The sequence below is a fragment of the Mauremys reevesii genome, linkage group 13, assembly GCF_016161935.1.
Source record: "Mauremys reevesii isolate NIE-2019 linkage group 13, ASM1616193v1, whole genome shotgun sequence".
Lineage (NCBI taxonomy): Eukaryota > Metazoa > Chordata > Testudines > Geoemydidae > Mauremys > Mauremys reevesii.
Window position 1 is genome coordinate 48,909,634 of NC_052635.1, and position 19,794 is coordinate 48,929,427.

Here is a 19,794-nt window from a genome sequence, read left to right on the forward strand (position 1 = left end):
CAAGCTCTGTTTGGGACTGTGTTCCTGTCATCTAAAAAACCTTCCATTTTATTGGCTGGCTGAGAGTCCCGGTGAATCGCAGGACATGAGGGTGCAGGGCCCTGACACCCCCACACTCCGTGACAGAGGCCCCTGACCTGAACTCAGCCGTTGAGAGCAGTGCTGTGCCAGGCTGTCAGCGGATTCCCTGCGCCATGGGACTCACTCCGCCTGTCCCCTGGGGTGCTCTGTGCACAGCTGGTGTCGGGGTCCCCCTGAGCAGTTCATGTCTCCCTGCCCCTGAGAGGCCCCCAGGAGCTCCAGCTCTGTCACAAGCGGGCTGTGTAGTTGAGTGAGTTGATCTCATTGGATTCCAGCTGCCAGTGTCCCCGGGGTCTCGGCCAATTCCCAGGGCCTGCGGGTGCTCAGGGTGGGGCTGGCATGCAGGGGCTCGCTGGGGTGGCTGCTCTGTGGTTGGGCCTGCTCAGTGCCACCCCCTTTGCTGCTCCCTGGTTCTGCCAGTGCTCCTCAAAGCACACGACTCCACCAGCACCCGCACCAGGTGCCGCATCCCCACCCTGAGTTATTTCTGCTGCTCTGCAGCTCTCATTACTGTTCTGTCTGGCTCTTGGTTCCTTCAGAGCGAGGTCGTCAGCGCTGCAGACAGCCAGGCCCTTTCCCAGAGAACCTGTGAGCATCACACTGCTCTGGCCGGACAGGTCCCCTCGCTACACTGCTCAGCCCTTTCCCATGCAGCCCCGGCAAGACCCTTCTCACAGAGGGCCGTGCGAGGAGCCTCCAGACCTGCTGCTCTCCCCTCGCAGCGCTGCAGACGGAGCGGGTCGCCCTGGGCGCTCGCGGCCCCTGCCCCATTGCTCTGCACTGCTTCCCATGTGGGCTGGCCCCCGAGGGCCGCTCAGCAATTCCTGTTTAGTTCCAGGCCCATCAGCTCTGCGTTGCCTTCAGGGGCAGCCAGCCTGGGCCCTTCCCAGAGGCAGCCCTGGCTCCCAGGAGAGGGCCCCCATGCACGGGCAGAATAGGCCGTGGCTGGGTCTGGCCTGGGGGAGTTCTGTTCCCATCACACGACTCACTTCAGCTGATGTCTGTGCTCTCTGGCTGCAGTCCCATGACCTCGAGGCTTGGGTGGGCGCCGTGCCCGGATGGGGATGGGGAGCGGAGTGCAGAGCAGCCAGGTCCTGGCCAGAGCATTGTGCATGCACTGTCCCTCTGTGGGGCCTGGATATTTGGGCTGTGGGGGCAGCGTCCTGAGGGAGCTGCTCAGGCTTCAGGGTGGCTGCCTCTCCACTGAAACCGAGTGACCCTGGTGCATGTGGGGGGACACAGCGGGGGCCGGGCTAAGGCTGCGCGTCGTTAGCCCACTCTGCTGGCAGACCAGCCCTGCTCCGTATGACCTCCCCCTGCCCCAGGTGCCAGGCAGGGCTGCCTCGTGCCCTCTTACTCACTGACCTGTGCACTGCAGCCAGGATTTTCCCTCTTTTCTCAGCACTCACAAAGCAAACAGGCAGAGGTGCCTTAAGTACATTAGGGACTGTACACCAGGGGGCTGGAAATTCCCTTGCACAGCGGTGATAATCCCAGTGCTATTGCCAAGGCGTGGATCCCCTTGCACGGGGGCTGGGAATCCCAGTGCTAGTGCCAGGGCGTGGATCCCCTTGCACGGGGGCTGGGAATCCCAGTGCTAGTGCCAGGGCGTGGATCCTCTTGCACGGGGGCTGGGAATCCCAGTGCTAGTGCCAGGGCGTGGATCCTCTTGCACGGGGGCTGGGAATCCCAGTACTAGCACTGGGGCATGGATCCCCTTGCACGGGGGTTGAGAATCCCAGTACTAGCACTGGGGCGTGGATCCCCTTGCACGGGGGCTGGGAATCCCAGTGCTAGCACTGGGGCGTGGATCCCCTTGCACGGGGGCTGGGAATCCCAGTGCTAGCACTGGGGCGTGGATCCCCTTGCACGGGGGCTGGGAATCCCAGTGCTAGCACTGGGGCGTGGATCCCCTTGCACGGGGGCTGGGAATCCCAGTGCTAGCGCTGGGGCGTGGATCCCCTTGCACGGGGGCTGGGGGTGTGACTCCCTGTGCTGGGGCTCAGGGCACAGAGCCTGCTGCTCTGAGGCTAGTACCCAGCAGGTCTCCCTCCCTGGCTGCTGCCCAGTGACTTTAAGCAGTGGTGTTGGGGGGCTCAGGCTCCCGCAGGAGCAGGAGGGCTGCAGGCTATAAATCCCAGTAGTGTCTAGGCAGGGGACTCTGGTGGAGAAGGCCAGGCCAGCCAGGGACGCTGGCTGCTTTCCCTAGCTCTGATCCCTGCAGTCGAGGCATGGCTGGGTGTCAGGAGTGGTCACTCCCCCCAGTCCCAGCAGTGCCCGTGCACCCCTCCCTGGGCGCTGATGGCCTGGGGCAGCGGGCTCTGAGCCAGCTCTGGATGGTGCATTCGGAAGAAGATTTGGCCTCTCACTCACGTGCCCCCGAGAACCCCAGCGCTGTCCTGGGCATCAGGGCTGTGGGTCCCCGATGGCTCCATGCTGGGGGTGGGGCCCTGCTCCCATGGGGTGGCTGGGGTGGCTGGAGTTTGGTGCAGCCGATGCTGAGCGGGAGCAGTGCCAGCAGGGTGGGTGAGCCGGGGAGCCGGCATGGGGGGGGCTGCTGGCTGGGGGGCAGGGGGGGCTGGCTCAAGCCCTGATCTCTCTGTGTCGCTGCAGGTGATGGGAACCCCAAGGAGAGCAGCCCCTTCATCAACAGCACAGACCTGGAGAAGGGCAAGGAGTACGACGGGAAGAACATGGCCCTCTTCGAGGTAGGGCAGCCAGCAGGGGGCCGCGGGGGCAGCAAGCAGGAGGGGCCGGGGGCAGCGAGCAGGAGGGGCTGGGGGCAGCAAGCAGGAGGGGCGCGGGGGCAGCAAGCAGGAGGGCCGGGGGAGCCAGCAGGAGGGGCTGGGGGCAGCGAGCAGGAGGGGCCGGGGGCACGAGCAGGAGGGGTTGGGGGCAGCCAGCAGGAGGGGCCGGCGGGTGCAGCCAGCAGGAGGGCCGGGGACAGCCAGCAGGAGGAGCCGGGGGGGCAGCCAGCAGGAGGGGCCGCAGGGGGGGCAGCGAGGAGGAGGGACCGCCGGGAGGGGGCGCCAGCAGGAGGGCCGGGGACAGCGAGCAGGAGGGCCGGGGCAGCCAGCAGGAGGGGCGGGGGCAGCGAGGAGGAGGACCGCAGGGAGGCGCCAGCAGGAGGGCCGGGGACAGCGAGCAGGAGGGCGCGGGGGCAGCGAGCAGGAGGGCCGGGGGCAGCCAGCAGGAGGGGCCGGGGGCAGCGAGCAGGAGGGACCGTGTTGGGGCAGCCAGCAGGAGGGGCCAGGGCAGCAGCCAGCAGGAGGGGCTGGGGACAGCGAGCAGGAGGGCCGGGGGCAGCCAGCAGGAGGGGCCGCGGGGGCAGCGAGCAGGAGGGACCGCGGGAGGGCGCCAGCAGGAGGAGCCGGGGACAGCCAGCAGGAGGGGCCGGGGGCAGCAAGCAGGAGGAGCCGGGGCAGCAAGCAGGAGGGACCGCGGGAAGCGAGCAGGAGGGGCCGCGGGGCGCCAGCAGGAGGAGCCGGGGACAGCGAGCAGGAGGGCCGGGGGCAGCGGGCAGGAGGGGCCGGGGGCAGCCGGCAGGAGGGGCCAGGGGCCAGCGAGCAGGAGGGGCCGGGGGCCAGCGAGCAGGAGGGCCGGGGCAGCCAGCAGGAGGGCCGGGGGCAGCGAGCAGGAGGGGCCGGGGCAGCCGGCAGGAGGGCCGCAGGAGGGGGCAGCCAGCAGGAGGGGCCGGGGGCAGCCGGCAGGAGGGCCGGGGGCAGCGAGCAGGAGGGGCTGGGGGCAGCGAGCAGGAGGGGCCGGGGGCAGCGAGCAGGAGGGCCGCGGGCGCCAGCAGGAGGAGCCGGGGACAGCGAGCAGGAGGGGCCGGGGGGGGCAGCGAGCAGGAGGGGCCGGGGGGGGCAGCGAGCAGGAGGGGCCGGGGGGGCAGCGTGGAGGGAGGGCGTGGCCAGCCCAGGACAGGTACCTCGCCCTCACCTATCGCTGCCCCTCACAGGAAGAGATGGACACCAGCCCCATGGTCTCATCCCTGCTGAGCGGCCTGGTGAACTACACCAACCTGCCGCAGGGCAGCCGGGAGCACGAGGAGGCGGAGAACAATGATGGAGCCAAAAAGAAACCTGTGCAGGTGAGGGGTTCAGCACCGGGCTCCAGCACTGGCTAGCAGGGGGGTCTGGGGAGGTTCTCTGGGGCTGCCAGCATCGGAGGAGGGTGCTGGGTGGGGTTCTCTGGGGCTGCTGGCCTGGGGCGGTGCCAGGGTGGGGTTCTCTGGGGCTGCTGGCCTGGGGCAGTGCCAGGGAGGGGTTCTCTGGGGCTGCCGGCCTGGGGCAGTGCCAGGGTGGGATTCTCTGGGGCTGCCGGCCTGGGGCAGTGCCAGGGTGGGATTCTCTGGGGCTGCCGGCGTGGGGCAGTGCCAGGGTGGGTTTCTCTGGGGCTGCCGGCATGGGGCAGTGCCAGGGAGGGGTTCTCTGGGGCTGCCGGCCTGGGGCAGTGCCAGGGTGGGGTTCTCTGGGGCTGCTCTCACAGGCTGTTGGGCCATGGGTTCTCTCCCAAGGGGCTTGCCCCTGCATGTCGGTGCCAGGCCATGGCACGCTCACACAGACATGGCCAAGGGAGTGGGGGAGCGAGGGGGATTGGCCCTCTCCCTGCAGGACTCACAGGCTTTGCACTGAGTCCCTGGGCGGGGAGTGAGGCTTCCTGCCAAGGGGTCAGGGGCCCAGCAGCTCCCGCTTGCCTGGATCTGGTGGCGTCTGGTTTCAGTTTGCATTTTCTGGGCTGAGCGAGGTTCTCTGCAGCTGTGGGAATTCAGGAATTAATTCCCACACTCTCACTTCCAGCTCCCTGGGGCTCTCAGGGCAGGTTCCATCTCTAGCAGGGGCCTTCGTCCGTGGAGTGGGACCCTTCCCCATCTCCCAGCCCTTGCTGCAGTAGCAGGTGGGTGGAACGTGTCTCACACTGCTGCTGCCAAGTTCAGCAGGGCGCTGCCATGGGCCCAGGTGCACCTGACCCTTCTGAGGCGCCCGATGTCTGATCGTTTCCTCCAGAGAGCCCCAAGCACCAGGCTTTCCGACGTGCTCACGAGCTGCCTCGGGCTGTCACGGGCACAGCCACCCCAGGCAGCTCCCATGGCCCCTGCCTCCCCGCCAGTGGCTTGCACCACCGGGTGGGCTGGGATTCATCCAGGTTCATTGCAATCCATGTGTGACGGTGCTGCCCGTGGGAGCCAGCTCAGGTCACTCAATCAGGCTGAACTGCAAACCAAACGGGGCAGACAAACCCCAAGCGCTGGTGGATCTTCCAATATTTAGTTTACCAAGCCAGCCCCAAACAGCTTCTACGGTACCTCACTGGTTCCTTAGGAGTTCAAACAACGCAGTTCCCTTAAAGTGCCCAGCCTCAGGCCTCCGTCCAGACACACATGTCAGATACGATGATGATTCCTTATGATGATGATTCCATCATCTTCTCTCATCCTATAAAAGAAAAGGTTCTTCCAACCCCAAAGGATCAGCCACACACCCAGGTCCAATTATAACTTAGATCTTACCCAAAATATACGCTTATGGCCGATTCTTATTAACTAAACTAAAATTTATTAAAAAAAGAAGAGAGAGAGTTTTGGTTAAAAGATTAATAGACATAGAGACTTGAATTTAATTATTGAGGTTCAAACACATAGCAAAGGTGAGCTTGTAGTTGCCAAAAGTCCTTTTAGAAATAGTTCATGGATTATAATCCAATATCCATATTCAGGGTGACTCCAGTCAGTGACTGGGGATCTCAATCCTTATGGCTTAAGGTTTCCCCATCTTGAAACCCAAAGCAGATCTGAGATGAAGAAGGATCCTGTCCCAGGGTTCTTATACATTTCCAGCAGCCTTTTGGCCTGAGAAACAATAGGCTTAACTCCCCTTCTCCCAAACATCCTGGCAATTAGCAGAGGGTAATTTATCCATTAAACAGTTCAGATACAGGTTACCACAACCTTCACAGAGACATAGAGACAGTAATACTATTTCACTCAAGTATCGTCATAAATGTTAATGTTCCTTTTTGATCTTTGAATCAAAGCTCTAGCAATAGACAAGACTTGTCTGCTTATATCACAAGACCTGAGCAAACACATCCCCTTCTACCTCTACCAATGCCGGCTGCATTTCAAAGCTCTGTTCATTTACAGATCTCTAAAGTTCTGCAATGAGTCAGATCAGTCTGTGAGTTAATTAACTCTTTCTGGCCCTGCCACCTGTCAGTGAGATACTATATCACACTCATAACCTCACACCATGGAGCTTTCCGAGTAGCCAGGCTCTAAGCGGGCAGCCCCAAGCCACCAGCACCGTGGGCTGCAAAGCGTCAGAGCCAGGAGCAAGTTCCCTGTGTACTGCGCCAGCCTGTCCCTGTGATTTCCTGCCGGCTCCCTGTGTGAGCAGCCACACGGCGAGGGGCAGCCTGGGCTGCAGCTGGCACTGTTCCAACAGAGAAATTAACGGCTCTGATCCCCTGAGACCGAACCCCCGCTGGCATCTCCGGAGCCCTGTGCAGAGGAGCAGGGAAGGAACAAAAGGCCCCGCAGTTGTGCAGAGAGAGGGGTGGCAGAGGCCTGTCTCCAGCAGGGTGGCTGTAGCCGATCCTCTGCAGCAACCGTGTTTGCATCCTCCTCGCCTTCTTTCACTCGCTCTCCCTGTCCTATTCCATACACGCCCCGTGCCGGGAGGCAGGCGCTGCCCTGGCTGCTGCAGAGGCCACGGTTTGCTGCCCTGGAGCTCCCCTTGCCAGCTCTGTCTGAGCCCTCCCCTCTGAACTGTTCTCCACAGCTGCCATGGGGAGCCATGGAGCAAATGAACCCCCCCCCCGTTTCTTTTGGTTCGTGTCCGTCCCCCACCAGTTGTCTCTGCACCGGGACTCCAGGGACTTGACCCTCCCAGGCAAATCTTCCCAAGAGGCCCTGTGGCCTGTGTGGGAGCTGATGCTGCCTCCCTCGTGTCTAATGGCGCTGCGCTTTTCTCCGTAGGCTCCACGGATGGGCACGTTCATGGGCGTTTACCTGCCCTGCCTGCAAAACATCTTTGGGGTGATCCTCTTCCTGCGCCTCACCTGGGTGGTGGGAATTGCTGGCATCATGGAGTCGTTCTGCATGGTCATCCTGTGCTGCTCCTGCGTGAGTGATGCCGTTATCCCCGCCCTGCTGTGCAGCCATCCCCCCAGGGCTGTAAGCTCTGCTGTGCTCCGGCAGCAGTGTCCCGTCCAGGTGGGGTTAGCCCAGCACTGAATAGACAGGCCTAGCTCATTTGTCTCTCCCTCCCTCCTTGGGAGTGGCAGGGAGGAATAATTCACCTCCCCTGTTTGCATGAACATGGCTAGGAGTCAGGAAGCAGCCCCACTCCAGGTCTGGCTGGAGGGAGGCTGCAGCTAAAGAGAGAGCATCCCGGAGGACTGGAGCCAGCCAGCCCTGTTACTAGGGCACAAGATGGGAGCACTGAATGCCGACACAGCTGATCAACCCAAGCCCATCGCCTCGCTGGGAAACCAGCCTTTACAAGCCAGAAGCTGGAGACAGGCGGGAGTGTGCTGCCCCCCGGAGGGGAGCGGCTACTTCTTGGGGACTGCATTTCCTGGGATCAGAATCGGCTATTCCAGCACCCCCTTCTCATGGGCCGGCCCCCGCCCTGTGCAGAGAAATTAGACTGCTCTGCTGTGGGCAGTTCAGGCCGTGTTACAGCAGGGTGGAGATGGGGCCCTGCCTCCAAGATGGTGCGCCCCCATGCAGCAGGGTCGCCAGAGACCAGGAAAGCCTCATGTTAAAACCCTCTTTCCTGGTGCGGGCCACGCTGCAGGGCGACCTGCCCTCCCATCGGCCCTCTGCTACCAATAGCCACGGCAGCCATTCAGGAGCAAGAAAAGCCAGGTCACATGCTGAGGGCACGTCTACACTTTGAAAATGGAGCCGATGGGAGAGAGCTGTCCCAGTGGCATCGTTAATCCATGTCCCGGAGAGGCGGTAGCTATGTCGGTGGACCCGGCACTGTCTACACCGGGCCGGGCTGGCTCCAGCGTTTTTGCCACCCCAAGCGGCAAAAAAAAAAAATGCCGCGATCGGCAGCAGCTCTACCGCTGCCGCTTCATTCTTCGGCGGCATTTCGGTGGCAGGTCCTTCCCGAGGGACCCATCGCCGAATTGCTGCCAAAGAGCCCGACGTGCCGCCCCTTCCTCTTGGCCACCCCAGGCACCTGCTTCCTGCACTGGTGCCTGGAGCCGGCCCTGCCACCGGGGGCTAGGTCCGTGTAACTGCGTCACTCAGGGCTGGGGATTTTTCACACCCCGAGCTATGTAGTGACCCCAACATAGGTCTGACGTGCAGACCAGACCTTAGTGAGGAGAGCAGTCCTGGGCAGCCCTCCAACGCTCTGCAATCTGCGAGCCTCTCTCTAAAGGATCCCAGCTCCTTCCTGGGGGGTCACTTCTGAAGCTTTAGCTCACCCAGAGCACACTGGGCAGGGACTGGCATGCTGGGAGCGCCTGGAGAATAACCCCGGGGCTGAACTCAACTTCCAGTCCGAAAACCTTTGCTCATCCCCTGCCCCACGACAAATTGTCAGACTGGTGTCACTCATCCAGGCAAACACCTTCCCGATTCCTGGCCCCCCTCACTAGTGACACTCCCCCAGGTCAGTAATTCCTGCTCCCCTCCCAGGTGTTGCATTATTCCCGGGGGCACAGGAGGCAGCCTGGCTCCGAGGTGCCTCTAACACTGTGGTTTTCCTCTCTGCAGACAATGCTGACGGCCATTTCCATGAGTGCCATCGCTACGAACGGCGTCGTGCCAGGTAGGGCAAGGGCTGGGCCTGGCTGCTTCTCTCCCCACTGCACATCATTGCCCTGACTGCATCACCAGGCGCTGCCTGCCTTTAGCAGCCTGCCCCCCAACCCCCCACTCCACAGCTACGACCCTGCATGGCTGGGCAGGGCCGCACCAGGCAGAGCGGCCCTAGACCCTGAATCTCTGGTGCCCACGTGCTGAATTCTGGGCTTGTCTAACCCGTGACAGAGGGTCCCCAGCCAGTGGCTCGCCCACCTATGGGCTAGTTACCCCCAGCCAGTGGCTCGCCCACCTATGGGCTAGTTACCCCCAGCCAGTGGCTCGCCCACCTATGGGCATTTTAATCTACCACTTCTCAAGTGGCAGTTTTAGCTGCCCCACATCATGGTGAGCCCCAGGCAGGGCATGGCCGCTGTGGGGGAAGCTCGCCCTCCGCTGCCCTGGAGATAAACTAGGGTGTCGCTCCAGGGCTGCATGTACCCCCACTTCTCCTGAAGCTGGAGTTTATGAAATGTCCCCTGGGGAGCTGCACAGCCTTGGGCAGCCACATTCACACTGGCTTGGCATGGATGTAAATGGGCAGGGAAGAGAGGATCCGGCCACTGGGGATGGGCACTTTGCTGCCAGGAACATAGCGACACATCAGAGGGTCCAGAGAACAGCAAGAAAACGGGAGGTGGCTCAGTGAGGAGAAAAGACTAATGAGCTGAATCTGCCATATGGTAACTGCCTGCAAAGACTGGTGGGGAGATTGTGGAGACCCCAGGGAGGGTGGCTGGGAGTTGGGGCATGGGGCTGTGGGATGGGGCATGGGGCTGTACGGGGAGCAGTGGGCTGAGACCCCAGGGAGGGTGGCTGGGGGTCGGGGCATGGAGCTGTAGGGGAGCAGTGGGCTGAGACCCCAGGGAGGGTGGCTGGGGGTCAGGGCATGGGGCCAAAGGGGAGCAGTGGGCTGAGACCCCAGGGAGGGTGGCTGGGGGTCGGGGCATGGAGCTGTAGGGGAGCAGTGGGCTGAGACCCCAGGGAGGGTGGCTGGGGGTCAGGGCATGGAGCTGTAGGGGAGCAGTGGGCTGAGACACCAGGGAGGGTGGCTGGGGGTCAGGGCATGGAGCTGTAGGGGAGCAGTGGGCTGAGACCCCAGGGAGGGTGGCTGGGAGTCGGGGCATGGGGCCAAAGGGGAGCAGTGGGCTGAGACTGGCACATGGTGTTCCCGGGGTGCTCTCTGCTCCCCAGCCACGGGGCGCGCTGAGCGGGGCAGGGGAATTGGCTCTGGATGATGCTGGGAGCAGGTCTCTGCCCCTCCCCCCGTGAGAGGGTTGGGGTTGTGTCACAGAGTCCCCGGGCGATGCTCTGGAACTGCTCCCCACAAAGCCAGTCAGGACTCTGGGGAGTCTCCTCTCCCTGGGAGCAGACTGTCTGCAGGGCAGGAAGCTCCCACGTAGCATTCAGCATGTGCCCCTCCGTGCGCTTCCCACAGCGAGTCCGCCCAGGCGGGGTCCTGGGGGGGGCACAGGGTCCTGCCCCCCCACTTCGCAGTCAGACGTGACTCTCAGCCGGCCAGTAACACAGAGGTTTATGTAGATGACAGGAACAGTCCAAAACAGGTCTTGCCAGTACAGACAACAAGACCCACCTTAGTTAGGTTCATTTGGGGCCCCAGGGAGGCCACTGCCCCGCTGGGAGGCCCGAGCCCCCTCTGGGCTCCCCTCCATTTCCCAGCCAGCTTCCAAAACTACCAACCCCTCCAGCCCCTCCTCTCTGGGCTGCGTCTCTTTCCGGGGCCAGGAGGTCACCTGAGCTCTCTGTCTCCAACACCTTCAGCATCCCCTTGCAGGGGGAAGGGCCTGGCCATTAGTTGCCAGGCGACAGAGGGTCGGCCAGAGCTGAGGCCCCCCCACACTATTCAGAGGGAACATTAAAACCAGTCCCACTTCGTCACAGGTTGGGGCTGGGGTTACCCTGTGTCCCAGGACTGCACCTGGTGCCTGGTGCTGCTAGAGCAGCTGGGGCCTGTGCCCACGGGGCCGGGCTGGGTGGCCTGGCTCTGGCTGAGCTCTGACAGCTCTGTGTCCAGCGGTGCCATTACCGGATTTCTCACCCGCTGCAGCAGGCCCGTCAGCCAGGCTCCCCAGGGACCCAGAGCCTGCCTCAGCTGACTGAGCACGTCCATGGCCCAGCCGCTGCCGCCTGCGGCTGTGGGATTGCAGGCGATCTGCTGCCTGCCAGCTCCGCACAGGTGGGCAGAGCCCAGCCTGGCAGCTGCCCCCACTGCACTCAAGGTGCGAGGGTCTGGCAGGGGGGGACCGTTTCCCTCCCCTTGCTGGGATGGGAGCCAGCCCCAACCCCCCGCCCCCTGCTCAGGCCCTGTCCTCACCCTGCCCCTCGCCCTCTCCTGCCTGGCAAGAGCTGGACCCACCATGGTCCCCCGGCGGGAGGAAGGAGAGCTGGAGCTGGGACTTGGCGCTGCTCAGGTCGAAGGAGCCCTGGTGCCCTCGCACAGCCCAGCAGAAAGGGAGCTGTTCCTGGCACAGGAGGCGCGTGCCAGGCTCCTGCAGTGGGGCCCAACCCCCTTTGTTCTTCTCTTTACCAGCGGGTGGCTCCTACTACATGATCTCGCGCTCTCTGGGGCCCGAGTTCGGAGGGGCCGTGGGGTTGTGCTTCTACCTGGGCACCACCTTCGCGGGAGCCATGTACATCCTGGGCACCATCGAGATCCTTCTGGTGAGTGTGGCTGGGCCCCTCTGAGCGGGCGCTGGGGGAGGCTGTTCCTGCAGGTCCCGGGGGTCCGTAACCCAGCAACCTTCTGGCCCAGCACTCCAGCCAGGTGCTCTCAGCAATGGGGGCAGGATGCGCTTCTGTCCCCCCCAGCACCCGGCTTGGATGGGGACCCCACTGGGCAGAGCCCCAGAGGAGCAGAGGAGAGGCTGGTGGGGACAGGCAGATGGGGCGAGAGGTCCCTAAATCCCCAAAGCCGATGAGTGTGGGGCGTGGGCAGCACGGCTTGTCTCACAGACCCCCACACACTGGGGATGGGGTGGGGGGCGGAACCACAAAACACAACGCAATTTTTTAAAATCTCATGATTTTGGGCCTTGTGAGGTTTGTGGTGCTGAGCCTGGCACACCGGGGCCCCGATCCTGACGGTCCTGGGGCTTGGCTGTCATCACCCTGATCAATGGGGAGAAGTGGGCAGTGGAGCTGGGGGGTGGGGGCTGCGCTGGGCCAGGCGCTGATGCTGGCTGTGACTCTCTCCCAGGCCTATATCTTCCCCGCCATGGCCATTTTCAAGGGAGAGGATGCCAGAGAGGAAGCCGCGGCCATGCTCAACAACATGCGTGTCTACGGCACCTGCGTGCTCACCTGCATGGCCACGGTGGTGTTCGTCGGGGTCAAGTACGTCAACAAGTTTGCCTTGCTTTTCCTGGGCTGCGTCATCCTCTCCATCCTGGCCATCTACGCCGGGGTCATCAAGTCTGCCATCGACCCCCCCAGCTTCCCGTGAGTAGCAGCGCAGCACCCTCCTGCCTGCCCCGGGCTGCCGCAGGGCAGGGGATGGCTCTGGTCCATTCCCTGCTTCTGTCCTCTCCCGCAGGATCTGTTTGCTGGGGAACAGGACGCTGTCGCGCCACGGCTTCGACATCTGTGCCAAGCTGGTGCTGGAAGGGAACGAGACAGTGGGCTCCAAGCTGTGGGAGCTGTTCTGCACCTCCAAATTCCTCAACGCCACCTGTGACGAGTACTTCCTGAGGAACAACGTGACCGAGATCCAGGGCATCCCGGGCGCTGCCAGTGGGCTCATCCAAGGTATGAGCAGCCGCGCGAGGGAGGGAGAGTGGGCAGAGCCTGGCACACACCAGGGCAGACCTGGGCTTAGCGCTGGTTCAGGCCCCGCTCTGGCTCCCGAGTGACCTATTGCTTGGTCGCCCCAGAGCCCGGCCCAGCCTCTGGGAAAGAAAAGCCCAGAACTGGAGCAGCCGAGGGCTGAGTCAGGCCTGAGGGGCACCAGCAGAGCTGTGTATGGGTCGGGAGAGGTGCTGGAGATCCTGAGAAGTTTGTGCATGTTAGAAACCAGCCCTGCCAGCAGCTGAAAGGTGAGGAAAGCTCAGCTCCCACCCTCCAATTGCCTTGGAGCCGTGGGGCTGGAAGGGTGGCTCTGTGCGGCAGCAGGGCCTGCCCCCCCGAAGCAGGGCATGCTGACATGCAGGGCTGCTCACCGCTGTGTCTCTTCCTGCCCATCCTCAGTGGAGATGTTGTCACTGGTGAGGAAGAACCTTGTCTGGGCTGTAGCTATCAAGGGAAGGTGCATCTCCCATAGCCATGGGGCGAACCAAGATTCAGTGCCTCTGGGGCTCGCCCTTCGAGCCAGCCACAGTGCACCGGCTTCCCGCAGCCTTCCCAGGGATGGAGCTGAATGAATTGGCGCTTTGTTTCCTCTTGGACCCAGGGAAGCCTGATATCGATCTGAGGTTTAGAGCGAAGTAATCGCCCCCTTGGTGTTACTTATCTGCTGCTTTAATATGTAGATTAGCGAGCAGCCGCTGTTCTGTACCCAGGGCTCTGGAATGGGGCCAGAGACAGAGGAAGGTCTGGTGAAGTTTGTGGCAGGAGCCGTTTACAATCTGCTTTTCCTGGGTCACCGTGGTGGGTGCTGGCACTAGAGGAGGTTGTGGCATTGCGGCCTGGTTCCAGATGCTCGCTGCTTTCCCGTGCTCCTGGCTTTCAGGAGTTACATTGAGACTTACCCCATTTGGGCACCAGAGTCCGAGGAAAATCCCTGCAGCCATGTCAGAATTGTGAAAGGCTGGAGGATTTTGTTCCCGCCATCAGCCTGCACAGCAGCCGTCCTCCCGCTCCCGGCAGCATGGCTGGGGCAAAGCAGCTGGACAATAATAACGACAGGAGTCTTTGAACAATCACTTCTGAGCCTGCTCAGTGCGGATCTGCTACTTGTAGCAAAGCCTCTGGCAGATCTGTCCCTTGCAGCAGCCTGGCAATCTCCGCGGTGCCCGTGAGGTGCCAAGGGGCAGGGTGCTGGGCTGGTGCTGTTGGCTGCATTGAAAACATGGCGCTTGTGTTTTGCCTGGGATTGGAGTCTGGTTTTGGTGGAAGGCAGCTGCTGCTTGGTTCTCAGGGGAGTGCTGCATTTTCCTTACAGCCCCGTGCTGAACGAGCCAGCCTTCCCCTGCAGCCCCCCAGCTTCCAGTGACGCTGGGGAGGTGCCCTTCAGGCTTCTCCCTCTGTCCCCGGGAGATGGAAGGGGCCCAGCATGGGGCTCCCTTTGCAGGTCACCTGTAAAGCGCTTGGGATTGTGACTCACTCTCTCCCCCAGTTTGGGTACAGTCCTGACAGTCAGCAGGAGAGTCGCCCCTCTTGCTGCAGACCCTTCTGGGCTCAGCTCTGGGGGGTTCCTTGGCCTGGTCACTGGGAGACCAGCCCAGCCGGATGTCAGTCCAGAAGCAGCGCTCAGGCTCGGGAGCTGGTCACAAGCCTGGTACTGCCCATGCAGCTGTCGCTCTCCCGTGCATGGCATCTGTCACGGACTCACAGATCGTGCCCACTCGTGGCCCCGTGCGGTCCGTGGGGGGTGCCCCTTCCAGTGCGACAGCCCTTCTCGGGGGCCCACTCTCTCTCGGGGTCAGGCCCCTCCACCTCCTGGAGCCGCACCTCTCTGAGCCTTAGCACGTCTGCCTCTGCCGTGGGCCCCCTCAGGGAGTCCATGCGCTCTGGACCCCCCAGGCCTCCTCACTCCCGAAGGGGCTGACGCAACCCTGCTCTCTAGACCAGAACGACTCTCAGCCAGCGTAACAGAGGAGGGTTTATTGAGAGTTGAACACAGCACAGGAAACTCTCAGGGCCTCAGGCCTGGCCTCCCTCAGCCCATCACATCCCAGTCTCCCCTGCAGCCAGGTGGGCTCTGCCTGCTCCCCCTCGCCAGCCCAGAGCCCCCCTGCTTCCCAGCTGGGCCTCCCATACCCCCGGCCCCAAGCCCTGCCTCTGTCCATTGACTTCTCTCCAGGGAAACAGGGTCGTAAACAGGAAGGCCTGGGTCTCCTCTCCTCTCAGCCCCCCTCTGGCCGGAACCGGCTGGTCAGGTCACCGGGGTCCTCTCTTCGTCTGAACTGGGTCTCCGGGTCACCAGGTCACCAGTCGCTGGGGGCTCCATCCTCCCGGCCCTCTGCTGGGGTCCCAAGTTCCCTCTCCCGACCTCTGTAACAACAAACTCCCTCTCCCCTCACCTCGTTAAACCAGTAACACCCGGGGACACTGAGTCCCCCTCCCTCTGCATGCAGCCCACTGGAAAACACAGAAACCCCAAGAACCCCCCCCCCACTTCGGCACAGCTTCTAACCTCGCTCTTCCCTGGGCCTTGTTGCACGTTTGCAGAGCCGGCTCCAGGCTTTTTGCCACCCCAAGCGGCCAGGGGGACGGACGAAAAAAGCCGCGATTGGCGGTACTTCGGCAGCAGCTCCACCGCACCACTTTCTGCTTCAGCGGCAATTCAGCGGCAGGTTCTTCCCTCCGAGAGGGACCGAGGGACCCGCCGCCGAATTGCCGCCGAAGAGCCCGACGTGCCGCCCCTTCCCCTTGGCCGCCCCAGGCACCTGCTTGCTGGGCTGGTGCCTGGGGCCGGCCCTGCACGTTTGACACAGATCCCAGCTCGGTGGTTTATTTCAGCTCAGTCACTGTGCTGCTGTTTGTGCCGGGGTTAGGCCAGGCTGCACGTTTCACGGCACTTCTTGGCTGTGTGTCCTGGGAAGTATCATTCGAAGTGACTCTGCGCTGGGCTGGTGACTGCTGGGTGGGAGCGGCAGGCGTGGGTGGGCAGAGCGGAGCCCCGGGAGCTCGGGCACCAGGCTCTGTCCTAGGAGCTGCAGACTCTCCGCAGGGATTCAGGCATGGGAGGCCGGGCGTGACTAACCTGCTTGGCGCTCTCAGGCGATTGCTGCCATGGCAGATAAGGGGCATTCAATGGACGTCGTTTACTAGATGTTCAGGAAACACTTGAGAAGTGTCCGCAGCTCAGATTACTGGGGCAGGGACAGAAGGGTCACGAGTGGGCAGCACGCCCAGATTCCTGCACGGTGGGGTGTTTCGGGGAGTGGGCAGCGGATGGCAAAGGCTGGCCAGTCCGGGGGAGTCTGGGAGCCTACAGCCAGTGGCCCAGCTCTGCGACAGGCTGGAGCTGGACAGTCAGTGCTGGGGCTGCTGGCTGCAGGAGGGAGGAGGCAGGGCCGGCTCCAGACCCCAGCGCGCCAAGCGCGTGCTTGGGGCAGCATGCCGCGGGGGGCGCTCTGCCTGTTGCCGGGAGGGTGGCAGGCGGCTCCGGTGGACCTCCCGCAGGCGTGCCTGCGGATGCTCCACCGGAGCCGCGGGACCAGCGGACCCTCCGCAGGCACGTCTGCAGGAGGTCCACCGGAGCCACGGGACTGGCGACCGCCAGAGCGCCCCCTGCGGCGTGCCGCCGTGCTTGGGGCGGCCAAATTGCTAGAGCCGCCCCTGGGAGGAGGTGTGGCGGGGCTGCCAGGGCTGGGGACTCGGCAGGGCAGGCAGCAGAGTAGGTCCCGGATCCTGAGACAAGGTTCAGGGAGCTGGGCTGGCTTGCCCCTAGGGCAGCCCTGGTTGGGGCTGACGCAGTGGGGGGTGTCGAAGGAAGACGGCTCGGTGGGGCTGGCAGTCTCCTCCCAGCAATGAAGGGTGGCGACCTGGAACAAGGAGCAGAGTCAGTGGGTGAGGGAGGGCAAGCGACCAGGAGGAGGGGCTGAGAGAACCCCCAGTGGGGCTAGGGCTGGATCAGCCTTTCCTGGAGTCTGGATTTGGGATCCCTCCCTGGCCCCTCCGTAGGGAATCCAGTAGGGGGATGCCCAGCCAGCCCCTGCAGCAGCTTCCAAAGGGCCAGCGCGTGGGCTGTGCGGGGTCTTCTCCCCTGGCTGAGGTGGCTCAGGGGCACCATGGTGCTGACCCACTGCATGCTCGGTCCTTCTAGAGTGGCAGCACATGGCCCTGAGCTGAGTGTGGAGCGTCTCCCTGTGTTCCAGGGCTCAGCCCCAGCCTCTTGGCTTTGGGATCCACTGCCAGTGGCTGCTGTCCTGTGCGGGGACCCCGATGCCTCCATCAGGGCCCGGTCCTGGTCCCCCCCATCAGCTGTGTGTGTGGTGACGGGCTGGAGCTGCTGATCTCGGCTGGTGGCCCTGTCCTGGGTCCCTTGTCAGAGCGATGAGACCCCAGCAGCAGCCAGGGAGGGGGTGGCAAAGCCTCCTTGTGTCAGGCTCCGGGTACCCTGAATTGCCAGGGCTGTGCTGAACAGGCCTGCTAAGAGAGGAGTCCCAAGGGGGAGGTGTCCCCAGGGTGCCATTGGGGGTGCTCCCCCAGGCAGGAGGTGCTGGGTGCAGGGAGGATGGGTCAGTAACGCGTGGTGGAGGGTCGAATTTGAACTCCTCCCAGGGGTCTAGATTACCTGCCAGGGACGGGAGCTGGGTGCCACTGCAGACAGCAATGGAGACCTGTGCTCAATGCGCAGCTGCAGGCAGAAGAGCTGGAGAATAACACGGGGAATGTTCCAGCACCTTTGCATCAATCTATGGTGCAGATCCTGTGGGCAGCGCTGGGCCCCCGTTGCACGCAGCTGGGGGGTCAGGGAAGGGTGATGAGAACGAGCAAGGCTGGAAAAACTGAGCCACAGCACAGGCACCGGGGAACAGCCAGTGAAACCGACAGGTGGGAAATTCAGAACTGATAAAGGAAACTCTTATTCACGCATTGTGTAATTAGCCTGTGGAACTCACTGCCACAGGAGGTCCCAGCGATCCCAAAGGGACTGGATGTGTATATGGAGATCATGAATGTCCAGAGTGATCACAATTAATGCTGACAAAGCAGTTCACAGGTTAACTGACCTTTGACTATGAGGGTGTGTCCACACGGCAGTGGGGAGCGAGTCTCCCAGCTGGGTAGACAGACTTGTGCTAGCAGGGCTTGCAGTAGTGTGCTAACAGTAGCCATGTGGCAACTCAGGCTAAGCAGGTGGGCCCAAGGCCACCTGCTCCCTGGGTCCTAGTTCGGCCGTAACGTCTGCACCATTTATAAAAACAATGCAAAGTCCTTGTGGCACCTTAGAGACTAACACATTTATTTGGGCATACGCTTTCGTGGGCTAGAACCCACTTCAAAAGATGAATGGAGTGAAAAATACAGGAGCAGGTATAAATACATGAAAGGATGGGGGTTGCTTTACCAAGCATGAGGTCAGTCTAACAAGATAAATCAGTTAACAGCAGGATACGAAAGGAGGAAAAATAACTTTTGAAGTGGTAAGAGAGTGGCCCACTACAGACAGTTGACAAGAAGGTGTGAGTAACAGTAGGGAGAAATTAGTATTGGGGAAATTAAGTTTAGGTTTTGTAATGACCCAACCACTCCCAGTCTTTATTCAGGCCTAATCTGATGGTGTCCAGTTTGCAAATTAATTCCAGTTCTGCAGTTTCTCGTTTAAGTCTATTTTTGAAGTTTTTTTGTTGAAGAATTGCCACTTTTAGGTCTGTTATCGAGTGACCAGGGAGGTTGAAGTGTTCTCCTACTGATTTTTTAATGTTATGATTCCTGATGTCAGATTTGTGTCCATTTCTTTTGCGTAGAGACTGTCCGGTTTGGCCAATGCACATGGCAGGGGGCATTGCTGGCACATGATGGCATATATCACATTGGTAGATGTGCAGGTGAATGAGCCCCGGATGGTGTGGCTGATGTGGTTAGGTCCTAGGATGGTGTCCCTTGAATAGCTATGTGGACAGAGTTGGCACTGCGCTAAGGTGCCACAAGTACTCCTGTTCTTTTTTTAGAGATGGCACTGGGGTTTGTAGCAGGGTTTGGTTCCTGGGTTGGTGTTTTTGTTGTGCGGTGTGTGGTTGCTGGTGAGTATGTGCTTCAGGTTGGGGGGCTGTCTGTAAGTGAGGACTGGCCTGTCTCCCAAGGTCTGTGAGAGTGAGGGATCGTCCTTCAGGATAGGTTGTAGATCCTTGATGATGCGCTGGAGAGGTTTTAGTTGGGGGCTGAAGGTGACGGCTAGTGGGGTTCTGTTACTTTCTTTGTTGGGCCTGTGCTGTAGTAGGTGTTTGTCTCTATCTGAGGGGTTGGAGCAAATGCAGTTGTATCTTAGAGCTTGGCTGTAGACAATGGATCGTGTGGTGTGTCCTGGATGGAAGCTGGAGGCATGTAGGTAAGTAGAGTGGTCAGTAGGTTTCTGGTATAGGGTGGTGTTTATGTGACCATCGCTTATTAGCACTGTAGTGTCCAGGAAGTGGACCTCTTGTGTGGACTGGTGCAGGCTGAGGTTGATCTGGCCCCGGGCTGGGAGTTCGCTCCCAGCCGCATTGTAGGCACATCCTCAGGGGTCAGGCTGAGACCGTCATGGGGGGCCTACTGCAGGGTTCCCAGACGCCCCTCTGACATGTCTGATGGCCGTCAGGGCTGAGTCTGTGTGACACTGCCTGCGTTCCTGAGCGCAGGGATGGGGGAGTCTCCTGGGTTGTGTGATGGGTGTGTGGGGATGCCTCACTGAGTCTGCAGCAGGAACTGGCATGGCAGAGCGCCCTTGGAGCAGCGGCCTCTCCCGTGTGAACACCCAGCCCTCCCCGGCTCTCCTTGCAGAGAATCTCTGGAGCACGTACCTGACCAAGGGGGTGATTGTGGAGAAGCAGGGAATGCCCTCGGTGGCCATCACGGACCCCATTGTCGACATGGACCAGCCCTACGTCTTCAGCGACATGACCTCATACTTCACCCTGCTGGTGGGCATCTACTTCCCGTCCGTCACAGGTAGGAGCTGCAGCCGCTGGGTGCCAGGGCCGTGCGCCCGAATGCACGTGTGGGTGTGCACGCCTCTGTGTGCATGCATCTGTGAGTGCTGGGCCAGCACACGTGTGGGTGTGCACGCC

General features: G+C 61.9%; 1 protein-coding gene across 1 annotated transcript in view; it reads left to right on the forward strand.

Annotated features, from left to right (window-relative positions):
- SLC12A5 (solute carrier family 12 member 5) overlaps positions 1 to 19,794 on the forward strand; it is a 105,458-nt gene that overhangs the window by 44,470 nt on the left and 41,194 nt on the right. The window contains exons 3-10 of the mRNA XM_039497671.1: positions 2,695 to 2,789; positions 4,040 to 4,171; positions 7,058 to 7,204; positions 8,816 to 8,870; positions 11,454 to 11,584; positions 12,120 to 12,361; positions 12,456 to 12,667; positions 19,508 to 19,675. Of these exons, the coding sequence (XP_039353605.1) occupies positions 2,695 to 2,789; positions 4,040 to 4,171; positions 7,058 to 7,204; positions 8,816 to 8,870; positions 11,454 to 11,584; positions 12,120 to 12,361; positions 12,456 to 12,667; positions 19,508 to 19,675 (1,182 nt within the window). The remainder of the gene's footprint in view (positions 1 to 2,694; positions 2,790 to 4,039; positions 4,172 to 7,057; positions 7,205 to 8,815; positions 8,871 to 11,453; positions 11,585 to 12,119; positions 12,362 to 12,455; positions 12,668 to 19,507; positions 19,676 to 19,794) is intronic.